We start from the raw sequence: 20,077 nt of genomic DNA, 5'->3' as shown, positions 1-20,077 counted from the left end.
ATAATCTTTTTAAGGTATTGCTTGATGCGGTTTGCCAATATTTTGTTGAGGATTTTAGCATCTATGGTCATCAGCAATATTGGTCTGAAGTTTTCTTTCTGTTTAGTCGTTATCTGGTTTTTGGATTTAGGTGATGCTGGCTTTAGAAAAGGAGTTTGGGAGTTTTCCCTGTTCTTGGATTTTTTGGAATAGTTGAGAAGGATAGGGGTTAACTCTCTCTTGAATGTTTTTTAAAATTATCCTGCAAAACTGTCCATTCCCGGGCTTTTGTGTTGGGAATTTTTTATTAGTGCTTCAATTTTGCTATCCATCTGTTCTGACTTTCTGCTTCTTTTTGACTCAGTTTTGGAGTCAAGAAGAAGCAGAAATATTTTTGCTTCTGGAAATAGAGCAGAAATGTTATGTTTATATATTCATGTGTTTATATGTTCCTAGAAATTTGTCCATTGTGCCCAGGTTTCTTTTTGATGAAGTTTAATTTATCAAACTCTTCTCTTTTTTTGTATTGTGCTTTTGGTGTCAAGTCTAAGAACTCTTTTCTTATCACTAAGTCTCCCAAACTTTCAATTTTATAAAGAAACTTATAGTTTTACATTTTATATTTAAGGTTCTGATCTATTTTGAGTTAATTTTTATACAAGGTATGAGGTTTAGGTTCTTTTTATTTGCCTATGGATATGTGATTGCTTCAGCACATTTATTAAAACACTGTCTTTCCTCCACTGAGTTACTTTAGTACCTTTATAAAAATTAATTGAGCATATTTGTATGAGTCTGTTCCTAGATTCTCTTTCTCTTCTATTTGTCAGTGTGTCGATGCCTTAGTCAATACTACATTGTCTTGATTACTGTAGCTACATAACAAATATTTATATTGAGAAGAGTGGTTTCTCCTACTCATTCTTCTTTTACAAGATTCTTTTACCTATTTCATGGCCTTTGCCATGAACCTTTTAGAATAAATTTGACTGTATATACAATAACTTTGCTGGGATTTTGATAAACACTGCATTAAACCTATAGATGAATCTGGGGACAATTGATATCTTTACTATTTTGTGTCTTCCAAACCATGATAAAAGATTTATTTAAATCTTTGATTTCATTTGCATCTTTTAATTTTCAGCATATAAATTCTGTATATGTTTTGTTAAATTTACACTTAAGCATTTTCTTTGGAGTGATTGTAAATGGTATTATGTTGTTAATTTTGGTTTCTACTTTGTTCATTTTTCGTATATAGAAATGCAAGTATATTTTGGGTGCTGATCTTGTATCCTAACACTTTGCTGAACCCACTTACTAGTCTAGGAGGTTTTCTCTTAAAAATAGATTCTTTGCAGTTTTCTATGTAGACAATTATGTCACCTGTAAATAAGGAAACTTTTATTTCTTTCTTTTCAATCATATAGATTTTGGTTTAGTTTTCTTGACTTATTGCTATGCCTAGAACTTTCACTATAACCTTTAAGATATCATCAATGTCAATTTCTAGAGATTTACTGAAACTTACTGCCCTGAATGGGGCCCATTAACCTGAGACAGATGCATTTTTAACACTTCTTAATCTTCCAACCTGTTCAGATTCAATTTCCTGTGATTTGGATAAATAACTGTTAACATTCCTCAGTGATTATAAAGGATACCCACATGGCAAAGCCCCTTGAAGCAGCAGAGTGACTTTTAATAAATTAAGCGGAACCTTATTATAAATGCAACCTCAGCACAGGAAAATTATCCATGAGATTGGAACAGGAGGTAATAATCTTCAGAGAATTAAGGTTTGAGGTTGAGTTATGGAATATGTGGTTTGTTCTTCCAGTTTTCTCCTATTTCTTTTTTAAAAGATTTTATTTATTTATTTTTACAGAGGGAAGGGAGGGAGACAGAGAGAGAGAGAGAGAAACATCAATGTGCGGTTGCTGGGGGTCATGGCCTGCAACCCGGGCATGTACCCTGACTGGGAATCAAACCTGCAACACTTTGGTTCACAGCCTGTGCTCAATCTACTGAGCTACGCCAGCCAGGGCTCCCCTAGTTCTTTTTATTAAATTTTTTAGACACACACACACACACACACACACACAGACTGATTTGTTATTTCACTTATTTATACATTCATTTGTTGACTCTTGTATGTGCCCTGACTGGGATTGAACCTGCAACCTTGGCACACTGGAATGACACTCTAACAAACTGAGCTACCCAGCCAGGGTCAGTTTTTCCTTCTTATTCCTAAATTGGGGTTAACAATAATTTTAAACTCTGAAAAGATGAGATATTCTGTTATCTTATTCTTAGATATTAAAATTGCTATTGTTAAGAACTCTTGAGAATCAACTTTTGATCAATAATTCTGTGTATTTTGCTATGCTTTTAGTAATAGGCACCTAAAATATTTGGAGAACTCAAAGTCTCTGGTCTCAATTTTGTAAAGAAAAGTATAACCATTAGTAACATTTTTATTTACTTTAAAAATGTATTTTATCTTTCTACAGTTATGTGATGTGTTTTTATGTTATAAAACATACCTAACTCACTAAAGAGGATTTATAGCCATTATAGAAAGACAGAAGACTGGGCACTGCTATATGCTTTGTTGATGTCAATATAAGAAATCTTGGATGTATATACACATAGGTCCAGTTAGGCCTTAGATGTGTACATAGGTACAATGTAGTTTCTTGCAAACACCAAGATCTTCTGCGTATAATTTGTACAAAATTTATAATTTGTAGCAAGAATCAAATTTCAGAGTTCTCCCTTAACCTTTTATTTTTTCTGCAGAAATCAGTATCAAATCATCTACAGGCAGATTAGTCATCATTTTACTGATTTTCCTGGTTCAGTGACAACCTGTGCACTTCAATAAGTGCACTTGTCCTTAAAACTGGAGATCTTCTAGGTACCACTCAGTTCATGTGTACAGTAAGGCTGGAGTCAGACCTTGGGATGTTGACTTAGCTTTTTCTGAGACTTGATTTTCTTTTCTGTAAGAGGAAATGATAATATGCATCTCATTGTTTATAAGGCTTAAGTTAGATGACCCTGCAAAGCTTACCCCAAGGCTGGGCAGGGAGCATACCTTAAGTTACTGACTTCTTTTCTTCCCTCTCTGACATATTGCCTTTGATTTTGTCCCATGTTCAGCCTCTCCTTTTCCTCTTATGCACCAAAGACTGAGGTCCTTTTTTTATTTTGGAGTTCACTCCTCATGCCTAATAGAAGGGACCCCTCTGTCAGAAGCACTAGCAGTGGGGATCCAAGGAGCTTGGTGTTGAAGCTGCCTTTCCTTGTTAATGTACCTCCATGGCCTGTTTGCATAGAATAGGGCTGTATGTGGAACTCTATGTATCCTTAGTTTATCATGCTACTGTGGACAAGGACTTTCTGTTTCTTTCTTTTAAAAAAATTATTTTAATTGTTGTTCAAGTACAGTTTCCTGTCTTTTACTCCTATCCCAGCCCACCCCCAAGTGCTCCCCACCTCACTCCCGTTTCCACCACCCCCTAGTTTTTGTCTATGTGTTCTTTACACTTGTTCCTGTAAACCCATCCCTTTTTCCCCTGAAATTCCCTCCCCTCTCCTCTCTGGTCATTGTCACCCCGTTCTCTATTGCAGTGTTTTTGGTTATATTTTGCTTGTTTGTTTGTCTTGTTGTTTAGGTTCCTGTTAAAGGTGAGATCATATGGTATTTGTCCTTCACCACCTGGCTTATTTCACTCAGCATAATTCTTTCCAGTTCCATCCATGCTGTTGCAAAGTGTAGGAGCTCCTTTTTTCTGCTGCATAGAATTCCATTGTGTAAATGTACCATAGTTTTTTGATCCATTCATTGACTGATGGGTACCTAGGTTGGTTCCAACAGTTGGCCATCGTAAATTGTGCTGCTGTGAACATTGGGGTGCATAGGTTCTTTTGGATTGCTGTTTCAGAGTTCTTAGGACATAATCCTAGCAGTGGAATTGCTGGGTAAAAAGGCAGATCCATTTTTAGCTTTCTGAGAAAATTCCATACTGTTTTTCATAGTGGTTGTACCAGTGTGCATTCCCACCAACAGTACACTAGGGTCCCCTTTTCTCCAGAACCTCTCCAACACTTGTTGTTTGTTGCTTTGTTTATGATGGCCATTCTGACTGGTGTGAAGTGGTATCTCACTGTGGTTTTAATTTGCATCTCTCTGATAGCTAGCCATATTGAGCATCTTTTCATGTGTCTCTGGATCCTCTGTATGTCCTTCTTGGAAAAGTGTCTGTTGAAGTCCCTTGCCCATTTTTTAATTGGGTTGTTTGTCTTCCTGCAGTGGAGTCATGTAAGTTCTTTGTATATTTTGGAGATTAAACCCTTCTCTGAGGTATCATTGGCAAATATGTTTTCTCATACAGTTGGTTCTGTTTTTATTTTAATACTGTTTTCTTTAGCCATTCAGAATCTTTTTATTTTGATAGGATCCCATTTGTTTATTCTTTCCTTTATGTCCCTCCAAAATGATGGAAGACTCCCAAACTCTTTTTAGGAAGCCAAAATCATCCTAATCCCAAAACCAGATAAAGACACAACAAAGAAAGAAAACTTCAGGCCAATATCACTGATGAATATAGACACTAAAATCCTCAACAAAATATTGGCAAATCACATCCAACAATACATTAAAAAGATCATACACCATGACCAAGTGGGATTCATTCCAGGTATGCAAGGATGGTTCAATATTCACAAATCAGCAAGTGTAACACATCACATAAACAAAAGCAAAGACAAAAACCACATGATCATATCAATAGATGCAGAAAAAGCATTTGATAAGGTACAGCACCCAGTTATGATAAAAACACTCAGCAAAGTGGGACTAGAGGGAGCATTCCTCAACATAATAAAGGCCATATATGAGAGACCTACAGCCAACATCATACTCAATGGGCAAAAGCTAAAATCTTTTCCACTAAGATTGGGAACAAGACAAGGTTGTCCACTTTCACCACTTCTATTCAATATAGTATTGGAAGTTTTAGCCACAGTGATCAGACAAGAAAAGGATAAGTGTCTGTTTCTAAGTGACCAATACATTCTAACTCAAATGTGACTTAATAATGCATTTGCAATCCAGTAGCATGATTAGTAATCCATAGAAAAAAAGTCCTGCATACTCACCCTAAACATGAGACTGTGGTTGTGAGATGCATATTTAGTTTCTTTGTGGTTGCTGTGAGCTTAGAATCAACATACTGTTTTTTGCATAGCAAGCCACAAAAATATTCTCACAATACAAAGCAATCACATGGTACAAACAGGCTTCTTTTTTGTCTTAAAGAATGCAACAGCAACTGTCTCAACATGCCATTTTGACAGCCAACAATGATTCCCAAATAGGTGAGTTGGATTGACTACAACATAAACAAAGACAATGCATGTGGAATACCTATGTGAATTAGGGGTGTTCAAATGACCACTTTACTCTCCAGTCTTAGCACAGGTTTCCCTGGTCACTCTCTCCCATTCTAATGGGAGGATTATGGGGCTACTATGAATATTACACAAAGAGATATTAGCAGTCTGGCAGCATAACTTATAAGATTTCATTTTATGCAAACACCAAGAACTTGCTTCTCACACCATCAGGCCTTTCTTCGAAATGCTTTGAAATATTCCTCCCTTGGAATTCCTGATACTCCTCTATACCATTTATGAAGCCAGATGTGTTCTATCCTCATCTTCATAAAGAATCATTCATACTAGTGAGGCCACTTCCTCATAACCAATTGTCTGTGAAAATAAGTAGAGGGTGTGATGAAGCTATTCTTACCAGAGAGTGCAATCCTCAGAGAGCACAGGTGGATACTCTGGTGTCCTTGGCTAGATTACACAGGCCTACAGACTTTGGACCTCATTGGGCTGAGACCTGCTCAAAATAGCCAAGGGCAGAAGCCAGAAAGTCAGAGATGAGGCCTGGGGCAGCCTCAGGAAGGCAGGAAACATTCCATGGGGTGGCAAACAGCTTCACTCTGGAGCCAGACTCTTTGGTTTGAATTCCAGTTTGACTGCTGAGGAGCTGTGAGGCCTTGTGGTCAGTTTGCCCTCTCAAGTCCAGGTCTCTCTCCTCACCTGTCATGTGGGGTGACGGAGATGGTGTTGAAACCACAAGGCTCCATGGGGAGCAAACAACTAGGCACACATAAGGCCCCTGAATAAAGGAAGTGGTCAGTTACTGTGTCAGGTAGCAAAAAGAAAGGCTTTATGTATGAAATATTGAAAGAAATAGGAGGCCATGAAATAAATCTAATTGGTTGGCTTCATTGCTTAGTTGTATTTTTTTTCTGGTGCTTTGATCTATTTTTTTATTTGGGCCATATTTTTTTTTGTCTTGAAGTGACTGTTACAGAGCCTTAGGTATTCTCCAGGCCTGGGCAATCCACATTGTGTTTTGGTGCCTATGTGGGGGAAGGGTTGGAGAGGGGACGGTGCTGCCTGTTCAGATTTCAGAGGGTTTCAGTCACTTCCTCCACTACCCACAAGCAAATTGTCCTCTTCTGGTGCTAACTCCCAGGTAGATGGGCTTGTGTATGGTTTAGGACCATGAGGATCTCTCCAATGAACTCTCTTGTGAGGCTGGCAGTTTCTCCCACTGCCACAACCTCCACAGGTTTTTTCACTCAGAAGTTTTGAGACTTTATTTCCCCATGCTGGAACCCTGAGTTGCATGGTCTGTCTCACTCCCCAGTTGTTCCTCCTCATTTATCCACATACGAATGTGGGAACACTGGCTCTGCCAGCTGCTGCCTTGCCATGAATAGTCTCTGCCTGGATTCCTGTCTCCACTCACTCTACCAGTCTGGGTGAATATTTTTTCTTTCACTCTTTGGTTGTCAGACTTCCATACATTTCAATTTTCTGTCAGTTCTGGTTGTTTTTTGTTTTTAAATTTGTTGTCCTTTTGTTGTATGAGGAAGCACAGTGTATCTATTAACCTATGCTTCCATCTTGGCCAGAAGTCCTGGAGGTTTTAATAGCAATCACAAACTATCCTTAGTACAGCTAGTGAAGTCACGATGGGACACTGTAAATCAAGGACACAGTTCCCATATGCATAGGTTTAGTGCAGTATCACACAAAGCAAAAGCAACCTATATTTTAAAAATATTCACACATTTATACCTTTCCTTGAGATAAGACTGTATGCACTATTTATTGAGAGCAGTTCTTCATGGGTCTCTCATGTTTCTGAACATCTTATAACTAGGTACATTTGTTCTGGACCATCTTTTCACAAAGATATTTATAGAGCAAACTGCCTTGGAAGATAAAGTGTCCCCTGTGGAGCAGAGAGCAGGCTTGTACACTGCCCAGTAGACTGAAGATTCTGTCTAGGGTAAAGGGAAGGCAAACTTGCTTTCCATTATACAAGCTTTTGGTTCTGTAGTCTCAGGGCTCCTCTCCTGTAATGCAGCTCACTATGTGTACAGATGTCACTTGGCTCTCTTTGATAAACCTATGGGAATTGTTACTTGGGGGACCTCCCTGCCATCAAATGTTGGTTGCTCTGGCTACTGCTATTGCAGTGAATAGTAAAATCCTTTGCCTTTGACCCAGGAGTCTTGTGTCTTCTGCTAGCACCCAAGAAGCATGGCAGGCTAACTTGTTGGTTAAGACTAACAAGACTAATTTTTTTGCAAATAGGATAAAACCTTAGATCCCTTACAGTTCTTGTTACCATATAAAAACATTAAGTTTCTTTGCTTCTGGTTGGAACTGAATTATTTTGGAATTAGTGAGGTAAGCATTATTATATCATGCTATTGTGCTGATCAGAAGCTCTGATTTGTATATATCTATCATCTTTCTATCATTTATCTATCTATCATCATCATCTGTCTATCTATCATCACCTATTTATTTGAAGTAATAAAATGGGGAGAATAAATTATTTAAAAATGTTATCTGTTCTTTAGACAAAAATTTTTTCATATTACATGGATTATAGAGCAATGTAACAAAAAAGAACTTACTGGTGCAAAGTTTGAAATTCATTGGTGGCCTTGCTCTTTCTGGATTAGTCCCAGGCTGGGGATTTGAACAGCACTGTCACAAAGGTGACTCCTTCTCCATCTACCTGAACCTTCCCCATATCTTTCTGTATCCCTTTTGACCAGCATTTTGCACAAACCCCCCAGTCTGAAACACCATCTACCATTCCCTGACCTCTGACTCTAGCTCAATGATGTAACTTGACTCCTGATGAAGCAAGAGAAACATCACTATGAAAGAAACAATAGGCAACTGGGTTCGAGTTTGAGCACCTGGGTGTGATTGGGGTCAAGGGGTGGTGATGGTAGTGGAGGATAGCAAATTCATCTCAGGAAGAGCTTCTCTTTTGTTTAGGAAAGTACTTTAATGAGCCTGATTATCAAGGCAAGGCCAAGTCCTCCTCCCCAGCGCCAAGGTTCTTCTCAACTGGGAGAGACTTCTTGCCTTTAAAAGGCAATTGGAAATCTGTGGAGTATTTGTAGTGTCACAGCAACTGGGTTGGGGCTCAACTTGGATTTAGTGGGCACAAGCCAGGAATTCTAAATGTCCTGCAATTCATGGGACTATCTTGCACAATGAACTACCCCTACCCCCACCTACATGTCCACCAAATGTAATAGAACCTCCTGAAACATGCTGCTGATCTTTGTCAATCTCTTAGATATATCCAGGGAGGTAGAAAATTAAGGATAATCTGTGCATATCAGTGTTTCCTATCTAACCTTGGCACTATAGAAACCTATGGCTGGATAACTATGGTAGGGGCTTGCTCTGTACATTGTAGAATATTTAGCAACTTTCCTAGACTTTACCCCTGAGCTTGCAGTAGTATGACCTGCCCTCAAATTTTAACAACCAAAGGTGCCTCCAGACATTGTATAATATCCCCAGAGGGAGGGGTCCCAGACCCCACCCATTTGAAACCCACTGGTGCAGATACGGGTACATTTACAGATATAGTGGAAGGAGAGGAGAAAGTTCTCTCCATATAGTTTCACACTTTGTTGAAAAAATGTGGATATCATATGCAATTGAGAGAATGGAAGTAGATGAATAAGTCTGGTGTGAAATAAGAGGGAGAAAGCATGAAACTGAGGCCCAGAAAGAGACCTTACTGGAAAAATAATGGACTTTTTAGCAGTGTTGACAATGCATGGAAGGATTTTGTCATGAATTTGAAGTAGAAGTGTCAGCCCGGCCACATGGGTTGTCATTACAATGCTGAGCCTTCTGTGTGCAAGAACAGGAAGGGAGGAAACAGGGTTTAGTGGGATAGATGAAGTTAGGCAGGAACTCCAGAGGGAGAGGGGCAGAAGAAGTGCAGATGGTCTTGGAGTTGATTATAAAAATAGACCCTGGAGTCTATTAGTCTAATAGACCCTGAGTAGCCATTCTGCAACATGCTTGGACCACACGAAGTGGCCAACCCTTTGCCCCCATCACCATCTCACCCATCAGTGTCTCCTGGGAAAACAGAAAGGGGAACCAGGAGACACTGATGGGTGAGATGGTGATGGGGGCAAAGGATTGGCCACTTCGTGTGGTCCAAGCATGTTGCAGAATGGCTACTCAGGCAAGAAGACTGTGGTGTAGGATGCTCAGAATGGAGGTTTAGATGTGGTGCATTTGCCACTGAATCTGGGGTGTGGTCATGGGAGTGGGTGGTGAACACTTGGCTGGAGAAGCTAGGTTGTAGGATAGACCATCCACATGTTGCCAAAGGTGAGAAAAAGAGGGTAGCAGTAGAGAGGAAAATGTGAAACCTCTGTAGCTCCCACCCACCAGTTTTACTTCTAGTCTCCAGGATAACCAAAAACAAATAGTTTTCCTTCTTTGGGTTAGCATTTCAGGCATCTGCAAAAAAGCATTCATGTTCTCAAGTCTTCTTCCCTGCCCCATCCCCTGCAGTCTGGCTGTCTTTAGACTTCCTAGTTTGTCAATATCCATGTTAAATTGTGGTATACAGAATTGATCTTGATACTCTATTACAAAGTATACAGAATGGAGGACTGTCATGTCCACTATCCTCTACTCCATCCTTATAAATATATTTCAAAAGTGTCTATGTTTGAAATCAATACAATCATGACTATCTCAAAATGCCAAAGAGAGCCTCAGAATATTTTAGAATAAATTACCCAGTTTCTTTCTATACTTACAAATGCATTTAAACTGGTACATGTATCTGTGGTTGGTTGAATACTGCCCCTCTCCCTGCAAAGATGTGCATACCCTAATCCCCAGAATTAGGACATGTATAGAGTGTGTGACATTACCTTATGTTGCAAAAGAGACTTAAAAGATGTGATTAAATTAAAGATTTTGAGATGGGAAGGTTATTGTAGATTATCCAGTGGGCCCAATGTAATTGCAAGGGTCCTTATAGAGGGAGACCCAGAAGACCAGAGTAGTAGAGTAATGGACAATGGAAAAAACAGGTTAGAATGATGCAAGGAAGAAGTCATGTATCAAGGAATGCAAAAATCCAAGTGGCCTCAAGAATCTGAAAAAAGCAAGAAAATGGATGTCCCTCTCAGAATCTCCAGAGGGAATCAGCCCTGCCAACATCTTGACTGTAGCCTTATAAGACTCATTTCAGACTTCTGACTTCCATAACTATATGAGAATAAATCTGTGCTGTTCTGAGCCACAAAGGCTGTGGCAATTTGTCACAGCAGCAATGGGAAACTAATATACCATCCCTCAAGGTCCAACTCAAATATCCCATATATTCAACCAATAAATATTTAGCCTCATTATGTTCAAGGCTCTGTGCTAATTGCTGGGGCTAGGAGATAGCAATGAGGACATGGTCCTGATCCTCATAAGGCTTATTGGTGGGCTTAGGATTCAAATCCTACACACTCATTAGAACTCTTTCCTCTTAAGTTCTCACACTTAGGTATGCTTTAAGAATTCCTGGGTTGTTCCTTGAAATGGCAGATTCCAAGTGCCTCACTTTCAGAGACTGCTGGATCCCAGGAATCTGCATTTTACAAACAATCCTGGTAGCCCTCCTGGTCTTAGGCTGCTCCCTGAACATGGCTTAGTTACATTGTGGCCCACAAGAGGGTTCCAGAATCAAACTTCAGTCATGTGCCCAGGTCCAGAGCTAGCAGCCAAGTTGGAGTTGTGGGAACACATGGTCACTCTGGGGGCCCTTTTGGCTCATCCCCATGATCTTGTGATCTTCTGGGATGAGGAAGGGGTGCCCTGGCAGCTCCTCACCTGTCCCAGGCTCTCACTGAAGCACTAGCCTCTGAGTAGGTGCTATCCTGAAGCCACTTCCAAGTTCCATTCAGGCTCCCTCTTCCCACCGACATGGCTGAGAGCCAGTGCTGGGACTGTGCTGCTCAGTTCTGGCTTCCCCTGTCTCAGTCTGATGGCATATGTCACAAATAGGACACAGATCCCTGTATATGCATGCATAGGCCAAAGGAACCCTCAGATGTGCTCTGCTTTCTTCCTTATCCTCCACTATATGAATCCAGGAGCCATCTCTCTAGTGTAAAGTGCGATATATACATTATCTAATGACATCTTGAATGGCATATTCAGTTGTCCTTTCCAAAATCCTACTGTTTTATTATTTAAAGATGTACCACAAACCATGTACTAAAAAAGGAAAGCTGCCTGGGACACAAATGCTTCATTCATTTGAGAGGTAAGGAGAGTTGTAGATAGAGGGAGTGGGGGCTGAGTCAGGGTTAGAGCTGTCTGCAGAGACCATGCACTGGACAAAGCGGATGGTTATAGAAACTAAACACTGGACAACTAAACAAATGGACTATCCATTTTTTTTGTCTTCCAGTTCTCAGCTCCTCTGTTTCCTACCCTGTAAAATGGAAGATGGGAGTGGGTGCCAGGGCTCTTCCAGGCTGTAAATACATACTGCCAAACAGAGTCTCATTTTATTTCACAGGGAAAGCTTTGTTGCTTTGTGAATCAAATTGCCTGCAGCCTGGTTAGCCTCACCTGTGCCTGATCTGTGGCAAGCTCAGAAGAAAAGGGCAGAAAGGAAGTGGTGAGAGTACCAGGATCAGTAAGGGGAAAGTATGCAAACACCCCTGTCTTGCTACCTATCAAGGTCGGGTAGGTTCACTTGAGATTTGAGCAGACAGAAGAAAATTCATGGAGCTACTGGGATGTCTGACATGGCTTTATTCAAAGGTGGGGAGAGCCACACACACTGTAAGCCATGTGTTGCACTGTGTGTCCTGCTGGCAGGGAGTCCCAACTACCTTATATACTAAATGCCACAAAGCCAGCAGGGTGCAAAGATATTGTATAACAAAGAGTGTTTCTGCACATGCAGGCCCACTCAAGGTTGTGGGAATATTGCTTATCTTAGTTGCCAAGATATCCAGGTGAGGGAGACTGACTGACTTCATTTAATTTACAACACTCCTGTCCTGGCAGACCAGGGGGATCACATGGACTCCTAAGAGGAAGGGGCCTAGGATGCAGAGGTCTCAGGGGCTGAGTCTATGGCACTCCTCATGAGTGAGAAGAAAGTCAAACAGAAAAGGAAATGCACCCTGGGGGACAAATTGGTAATTACTAGGACTAGAAAATTGAACACAGCCTTAAAATCAGAAGAGAGAAGTAAAAAAAAAGGAACTTTTAGGAGGTTAGTGCCTTCATTTTGAAGGACAGGTCAGGTTGAGTGGGACAACGTGGAAATGATGGACAGGTGGATGGGCAGACAGGTGGGAAGTGAAGATGCTAAGGTGGTGGTCTTCACAGCTGCAGTGTGGAATTCTACTCATTTCTCTCTTGTGGAGATGTGTCATCTTTAACAATTAGGGACCCTTAGCATACATGATAATGTTTTAGATCTTGCTGTTTCACTTCAAATTACTGGTAATGGATAAGCAGGGGGGAGTCTTTAAGTCTTTTTTATTGTTGTTCTACTACAGTTGTCCCCATTTTCTCCCCACCACTTTCCCCAGCCCCAGGCCCTCCCCAAATCCCATTCAATCCTATCCGCCCCAGTCATCTTTGTCCATGGATCTTTTATACATACTCCTTGATAACCCTTCCCCTTCTTTCCCCCATTATCCCCCACCCCACCCCTCTTGTTACTGTCAGTTTGTTATCTACTTAAATGTCTCTGGTTATATTTCACTTGCTTGTTCATTTTGTTAATTAGGTTCCACTTATAAGTGAGATCATATGGTATTTTTCTTTCACTGCCTGACTTACTTCACTTAGCATAATGCTGTCAAGATCCACCCATGCTGTCAAGAAGGGTAAGAGCTCCTTCTTTCTTTGTACTGCATAATATTCCACTGTGTAAGTGTATCATAGTTTTTTGATCAACTCATTTACTGATGGGCACTTAGGTTGTTTCTAGCACTTGGATATTGTAAATTATGCTGCTATGAACACTGTGGTGCATAGGTTCTTTTGAACTGGTGTTCAGGATTTTTAGGGTATAATCACAGCAGTGAAAGTGCTGTATCAAAAAGGCAATTCCATATTTAGAATTTTGATGAAATTCCATACTGTTTTCCACAGTGGCTGCACCACAATGCATTCCCACCAACAGTGCACTAGGATTCCCTATCCTACACAACCATTCTCACACTTATTGTTTGTTGAACTATTAATGGTCATTGTGACCAGAGTGAAGTGGTATCTCATTGTGGTTTTATTTGTATGTGTCTGATGGCTAGTGATTCTGAGCATCCTTTCATAGATCTCTGGCCTTCTGTCTGTCCTTGGAGAAGTGTGTGTTTATGTCCTTTGCCCAGTTTTTAATTAGGTTGTTTGTCTTCCTGCAGTGGAGTCATGTGAGTTCTTTATATATTTTGTAGATCAAACACTTGTCCGATGTATGTTTGCAAATATATATTTTCAATAAGATCGGTTACCTTTTCATTTTACTGCTGTTTTCTTCAGCTATTCAGAAGCTTTTTATTTTGATGAAGTCCAATTTGTTTATTCTTTCCTTTTTGTCCCTTGCTCCAGGAACATATTGGTGAAAATATTGCTACCTGGAATATCTGAGATTTTCCTGCTTATGTTCCCCTCTAGGATTCTTATGGTTTCATGACCTGTATTTAAGTCTTTTATCCACCTTGAATTTAGTTTTGTGTATGATGAAGGCTGGTGATCGAGTTTCACTTTTTTTTTGCATGTAGCTGTCCAGATCTCCCGACACTATTTGTTGAAGAGGCTACTTTTACTCCAATTTATGCTTCTGCCCCTTTATCAAAGATTAATTGACCATAGAGACTTGGATATATTTTAGGGTTCTCTATTCTGTTCAATTAATCTATGTGTCTGTTCTTATGCCAGTACCAAACTGTTCTGATTACTGTTGCTTTGCAGTATAGTTTGATATGAGGTATTATGATCCCTTCTACCTTGTTCTTCTTTCTCAAAATTGCAATGGGGTCATTTATAGAGGTATTCAGGGTCATTTATGCTCCCATATAAATTATTGAAATGTTTGCTCTATGTCTGTGAAATATGCCATTGGCATTCCTATAGTGATTGTGTTGAATCTATAAATTGCTTTGGGTAGTATGGACATTTTGATGATGTTAATTCTTCCAATCCATAAACACGGTATATGCTTCAATTTGTATGTTCCTTCATTCCTTTCTTCAGTATTGTATAGTTTTCTGAGTACAGGTCTTTTACTTCCTTGGTTAGGTTTCTTCCTATGTACTTTATTTTTCTTGTTGCTGTATCGAATGCGTTTTTTTTTCTGATTTCTGTTTCTGATATTTCATTGTTGGTGTACAAAAATGCCTTTAATTTATCAATATTAATTTTGTATCCTGCTGTTTTGCCAAATTCGCTTATTATGTCGAATAGTTTTTGATGGAGTATATAGGATTTTCTATGTATACTATCATGTGATCGGCAAACAATGATAGTTTTGCTTCCTCCTTTCCAATTTGAATACCTTTTACTTCTTCTTGTCTTATCATTGTGGCTAGGACTTCCAATACTATGTTGAACAGAAGTGGTGACAGTGAACATGCTTGTCTTACTGCTGATTTTAGTGGGAAAGCTTTTAGTTTTTGCCCATTGAGCATGTGTTGGCTGTAGGTTTCTGTATATGGCCTTTATTATGTTGGAGTATGTTTCCTCTACTCTCACTTTGCTGAGTGTTTTTATCATAAATAGATGCTGTACCTTATCAAATGCTTTTTCTACATCTATTGATATGATCATGTGATTTTTGTCTTTCCTTTTGTTTATGTGATGTATTATATTTGTTGATTTGTGAATATTGTACCATTCTTGCATCCCTGGGATGAATCCCACTTGATCATGATGCAGTTTGCCAACATTTTGTTGAGGGTTTTAGCATCTATGTTCATCAGCAATGTTGCTGTGTAGTATTCTTCCTATATTGTGTCTTTATTTGGTTTTGGGATTAGGATGATGCTAGCTTCATGAAAATACTTTGGGAGTCTTCCTTCCTCCTGGATTTTTTTGGAATAGTTGGAGAAGAGTAAGGGTTAATTCTTCCTTAAGTGTTTTGTTAAATTCTTCTGTGAAACTGTCTAATCCAGGGCTTTTGTGTGCTGGAATTTTTTTTGATCACTACCTTAATTTCACTAGCTGTTATTGGTCTGTTCAGGTTTTCTGCTTCTTCATTTGGTTTTGGAAGATTATATTTTTCTAGAAATTTCTCCATTTCACCATGGTTTTCAAATATCTGGGCACATGGTTGTTCGTAGTAATTTGTTACAATCCTTTGTGTTTCTGTTGTATCACTTACAATTTCTCCAATTTCATTTCTGATTTTGTTTATTTGGGTTCTCTCTCTCTTTTTGTTTCTTTGTTTTGTTTTGTTTTGTTTTTTGTTTTTGATGAGTCTGCTTAAAGGCTTTTCAATTTTGTTTATCATATCAAAGAACCAGCTCCTGGATTTATTGATCCTTGGAATTATTCTTTTAGTCTCTATGTCTTTTAATTCTGCTTTGATCTAAAAAGGTTATTTCCTTCCTTCTACTTACTCTGGGCTTTATCTGTTGTTGTTCCTGAAGTTCTTGTAGATATAGAGTTAGGTTGTTTATTTGGAATGTTCCTATCTTTTTTAGGTAGGCCTGTTGTTGCTATGAACTTCCCTCTCAGGACTGCCTTTGCTATGTCCCATAAATTTTGGACTGTAGTGAGTTCATTTTTGTTTGTTTCCAGAAACTTTAATTTTTTCCTTGATGTCATTCTTAACCCATTCATCATTTAATAGCATACTTTTCAATCTCCCTTATTTTGAGTGTTTTTGAGTTTTTTACTTGGGGTTGGTTTCTAGTTTCAGGCCCTTGCAGTCTGAGAAGATGCTTGATATGATTTCAGTGTTCTTAAATTTATTGAGGCTGGTTTTATGTCCCATGGTGTGGTCTATCTTTGAAAATGTTCCATGTGCATTTGAAAATAATGTATATATTTCTTCTTTGGGATGAAAGGTTCTCTCTCTCTATATAATCAGTTAAGTCCATTTGGTCTAGGGTGTTTTTCAGTCCCAGAATATTCTTGCTGATATTTTGTTTGATTACAAGATCTATCTATTCTTGTAATTCCCTACTATAAGTGTGTTGCTGTCTATGTCTTTCTTGAAGGCCTCCAAGATTTTCTTTATATGTTGGAATATTCCTACGTTGGGTGCACATGTTTACAATGTTTAGGTCTTCTTAATGGATTCTTCCCTTGACTATTATGAAGTGTCCTTCTGTGTCTCTTTTTATCACCTTCATGTTGAAGTCTATTTTGTCTGATAGCAGTATTTCTACTCCAGCTTTTTTCCCTGTCCATTTTCCTGGAGTATTTTTTTTTTCCAATCCTTCACTTTCAGTCTGCATAGGTCTTTTGTTCTGAGGTTGGTCTCTTGTGTGCAGTATATGTATAGGTCATGTTTTCTTATTCATTTAGCTACCCTATGTTTTTTGTCAATCAATATTTATTGAATGTCCATACAAGTGGGTCTTTGGTCTGAGCATAAATTCATTTAGTCACAGAAGCATCTTGTACATGCTACTGTGTGCTGAAGGGAGAGGAAAATGAGGGAAGAGGGGTTGCTCTTTTAAACTGAAATCTTATTCTCAGTTGGTTTCCTAACCTGAGCTAGAAAGTAGGTTCCCATTCCCAATTCATGTAAGCAATTAAATGAAATTTAATTACTTTAAATGAAAGTACCAAGCTTGGTGCTTTAAATGAAAGCACCAAGGAGTAAACTGAACAATGGAATTAAACAGACTTTAAATAAAGTAATAAAAAGTAGGCAAGATATGCCTGCAGGTTCTTGTTTGAATGGTATAATGCCAGATGAAATGGGGAAGCCACTTCTATATGTTTCTCAGACTGTAATATTGATGTCACTTTACAAATAACATGAGCATTCCTGGCAGCCAAATCCCAACTCTCATTAAGCCCTTACTGGAAACAGACTCAATGTCCGCATTATCTTAAAGCGGTGTCAGAATCCCCCAGGATCTCCTCCAACTATGAACCCTGGTCCCCTAGGAGACCCTGATCCTTGGGCTGGGGGAGAATCAAGATTGTCCAGGTATTATAATGTGGCCTTCTCATTCTGTCTCCATGCAGTTGGGAGTCTCACTACCACTCTAAATTTGTGAGAGCCCCATTTAATAGCATTCCTATAGCACTGTAGCAGTCTAGATGTGCTGTTTTACCTATATAGCATAATAATAATATAGCTATATAATAATAGCTATATTATTATTCTTGGAGTATCCTATCTCCAATAAACCATGGAGCCATAAGGTCCTCAGGTAGCTTCCCTTTTCCTCTCCAGTACACCAATGGCAAAAGAGATGTACTGAATGGGTGAGATAGTTCATTGTACTCCAGAAATCTCTTATGGTTGCTTTGTCTCATGGAAACCACCAAACTAGTCCTTTAATGAACTAAAAGGCACCTTCCTCTTTTTATCCAGTCAGATTCATTTTCCAAAGTATTTCCTCCAGGAGGAAGGGAAGAACAATAGCAGCCAATTCAAAGCACCCTGGGGTTGAAAGTCTGGAAAAATGTCTTCAATTAAATCTAGTCACTCTATAATGACATTTTTAGGGGGAGTTCAGGAGCTAGAAGATCAAGGTAATGAAATGTTCTGGGAAAAATCCATAACCAGATGGGATGTACTGTCCCAGGCTGAATTTTAAAGATTCATTTAAAAACTCTTTAAGGTCCCTATAAATCTATAAAATATGCAGAAGTATTTCTTCCTTTCATTATTTTGAAGATATTGGCTTCTCCCAGCATCAGTTAAGGAAACAACATCTGTTGTGTATTTTCTTCATGATTAAATGCCTGAGATTTTTGGATACTCAATGTTTTTCACCCATATCAGTTTAGATATAACTTTCATTTTAAAACACAGGCAGGTTAATGAGCCTAAATATTATTTTGGGGAGACATGATATGGGTCAACATACGTATGTGTTAGCATTTCTTATATATACAATGGAATATTAGCTATGTGAAACAAAGAAATTCTGCAATTTGTGACAACATGCATAGACTGTGAGGGCATTATGCTAGGTGAAATTAGTCAGAAAAAGACAAGTATGGTATGATCCCATTTATATGTGAAATTCAAAAAATCCTGGAGTTGCACAGAGAGTAGAATGGCAGTTACCAGGGGCTGGGAGTTGGGTAAATGAGATGATGCTGATGAAAGGGTACATACTTGGCAGTTGGAAGCTGAGTAAGTTCTAGAGATGTAATGCATAGCATAGTGATCATAGCCAATGTCACTGTATTATAAACTTCAAAGTTGCTAAAAGACTTGATTTGAAATGTTCTCACCACACACACATAAAAATTATAATTATGTAATATAATAGAGGTATTGGCTAATGCTACAGTGATGATCATATTGCAATTACAAATGTATGAAATCAATCCCTTAAACATACATAAAGTTATATGTCAATAATTATATCCACAATAAAAGAAAAAGCATTTCTTAGCTATATGCCAAGGATATATATCCATTTTGATTATAACATGCTTTCTGGTTAAAGCTCTCAACTTAATAAAACTAGGGTATAAATCAAATATTAAGTTAATTAACAAAGGATCAGGCACTATTATCTATTTTGAGAGAGAAACAGGCACTCTGTGGTGCAGGCCCTCCAAGGCCATATTAAGAATTTTGTTAGATCCAAGATGGCAGCAGATTGGATGGGAGTTACACAAACTTCCTCCCAGGACCAAATTGGAATTACAACCAAATTATAGAAAAATCATCCTGAATAACCAACTGAAGACTAGCTGGAGAGAAGCCTTATAACCAAGGACTTGCAGAAAAAGTCACATTGAGACTGGTAGTAAGTGCAGAAAGGGCTAGCTGGGCACCATGGGCAACATCTGACATTTTGGAGGGATATCTCAACTGTGGAGGGTGGGGTTCTGATTGAGAAGTAGTGAGCCTAGACCCCAAGCCAGGCTACCAGCCTGGAGCATCAGAAAAGGGAAAGGTACTTACATAACATCCAGCTGTGAAAAGAAGTGGCACTTATGTCTGCTAGGGAGAGAGTGCTAGGGATGCAATCACCCTCTTCATAGGACAACACATAAAATTTTATTTGCAGCCACTTACCCTGGGATCTAGCAGTGGTAGGGCAGAGTGGACTAGAACTGTGTGAGGAGAGTCTGAGGTTCGTGGCTCTAGGGAAAGAGCTGAAGGGTCAGCTGCTAGGATCCCTGTGCCCAGTCATCCCTCCATACTGCAGAAACCATCTTTTTCAGACAGAGTACTCCCTCCATGCAGCATCAGCCTGGATGGAAGCAATAACCCCACCTTCAGAAATCTCCTCTTGCCCCATCCGGTGGAGCTTAAGATCTGCTGAAAAGTACAGCTGGAGGGTCTTTCAGTGACTTAGCCTAACAGGTAACCTGCAGGCAGAAGATGATATATTTGTGTTTTGAGACTTTTGCTGACTGACCCTGGGACAAGTTCTGGTAAAAGCCAGACTTGGTGTGCAGCTTGGTCTTTCCACATGCACCCAGCCTCAGCAGAGGGAACCACAAGCTGTGGATTTTTAATCCAGCTTGTTGCCCAAGGCCA

At 39.2% G+C, this 20,077-nt stretch overlaps 1 protein-coding gene across 1 annotated transcript in view; it reads right to left on the bottom strand.

Annotated features, from left to right (window-relative positions):
- Positions 1-5,342: 5,342 nt before the first annotated feature.
- CREG2 (cellular repressor of E1A stimulated genes 2) overlaps positions 5,343-20,077 on the bottom strand; it is a 32,722-nt gene continuing 17,987 nt past the window's right edge. Inside the window, 1 exon segment of the mRNA XM_028517731.2 lies at positions 5,343-5,763. Within this exon segment, the coding sequence (XP_028373532.1) occupies positions 5,616-5,763 (148 nt within the window). The 3' untranslated portion in view covers positions 5,343-5,615.

The sequence above is a fragment of the Phyllostomus discolor genome, chromosome 6, assembly GCF_004126475.2.
Source record: "Phyllostomus discolor isolate MPI-MPIP mPhyDis1 chromosome 6, mPhyDis1.pri.v3, whole genome shotgun sequence".
Classification (NCBI taxonomy): Eukaryota; Metazoa; Chordata; class Mammalia; order Chiroptera; family Phyllostomidae; genus Phyllostomus; species Phyllostomus discolor.
Note: the sequence above shows the minus strand (reverse complement) of the source record. Positions and strands in the feature narration are given on the sequence as shown.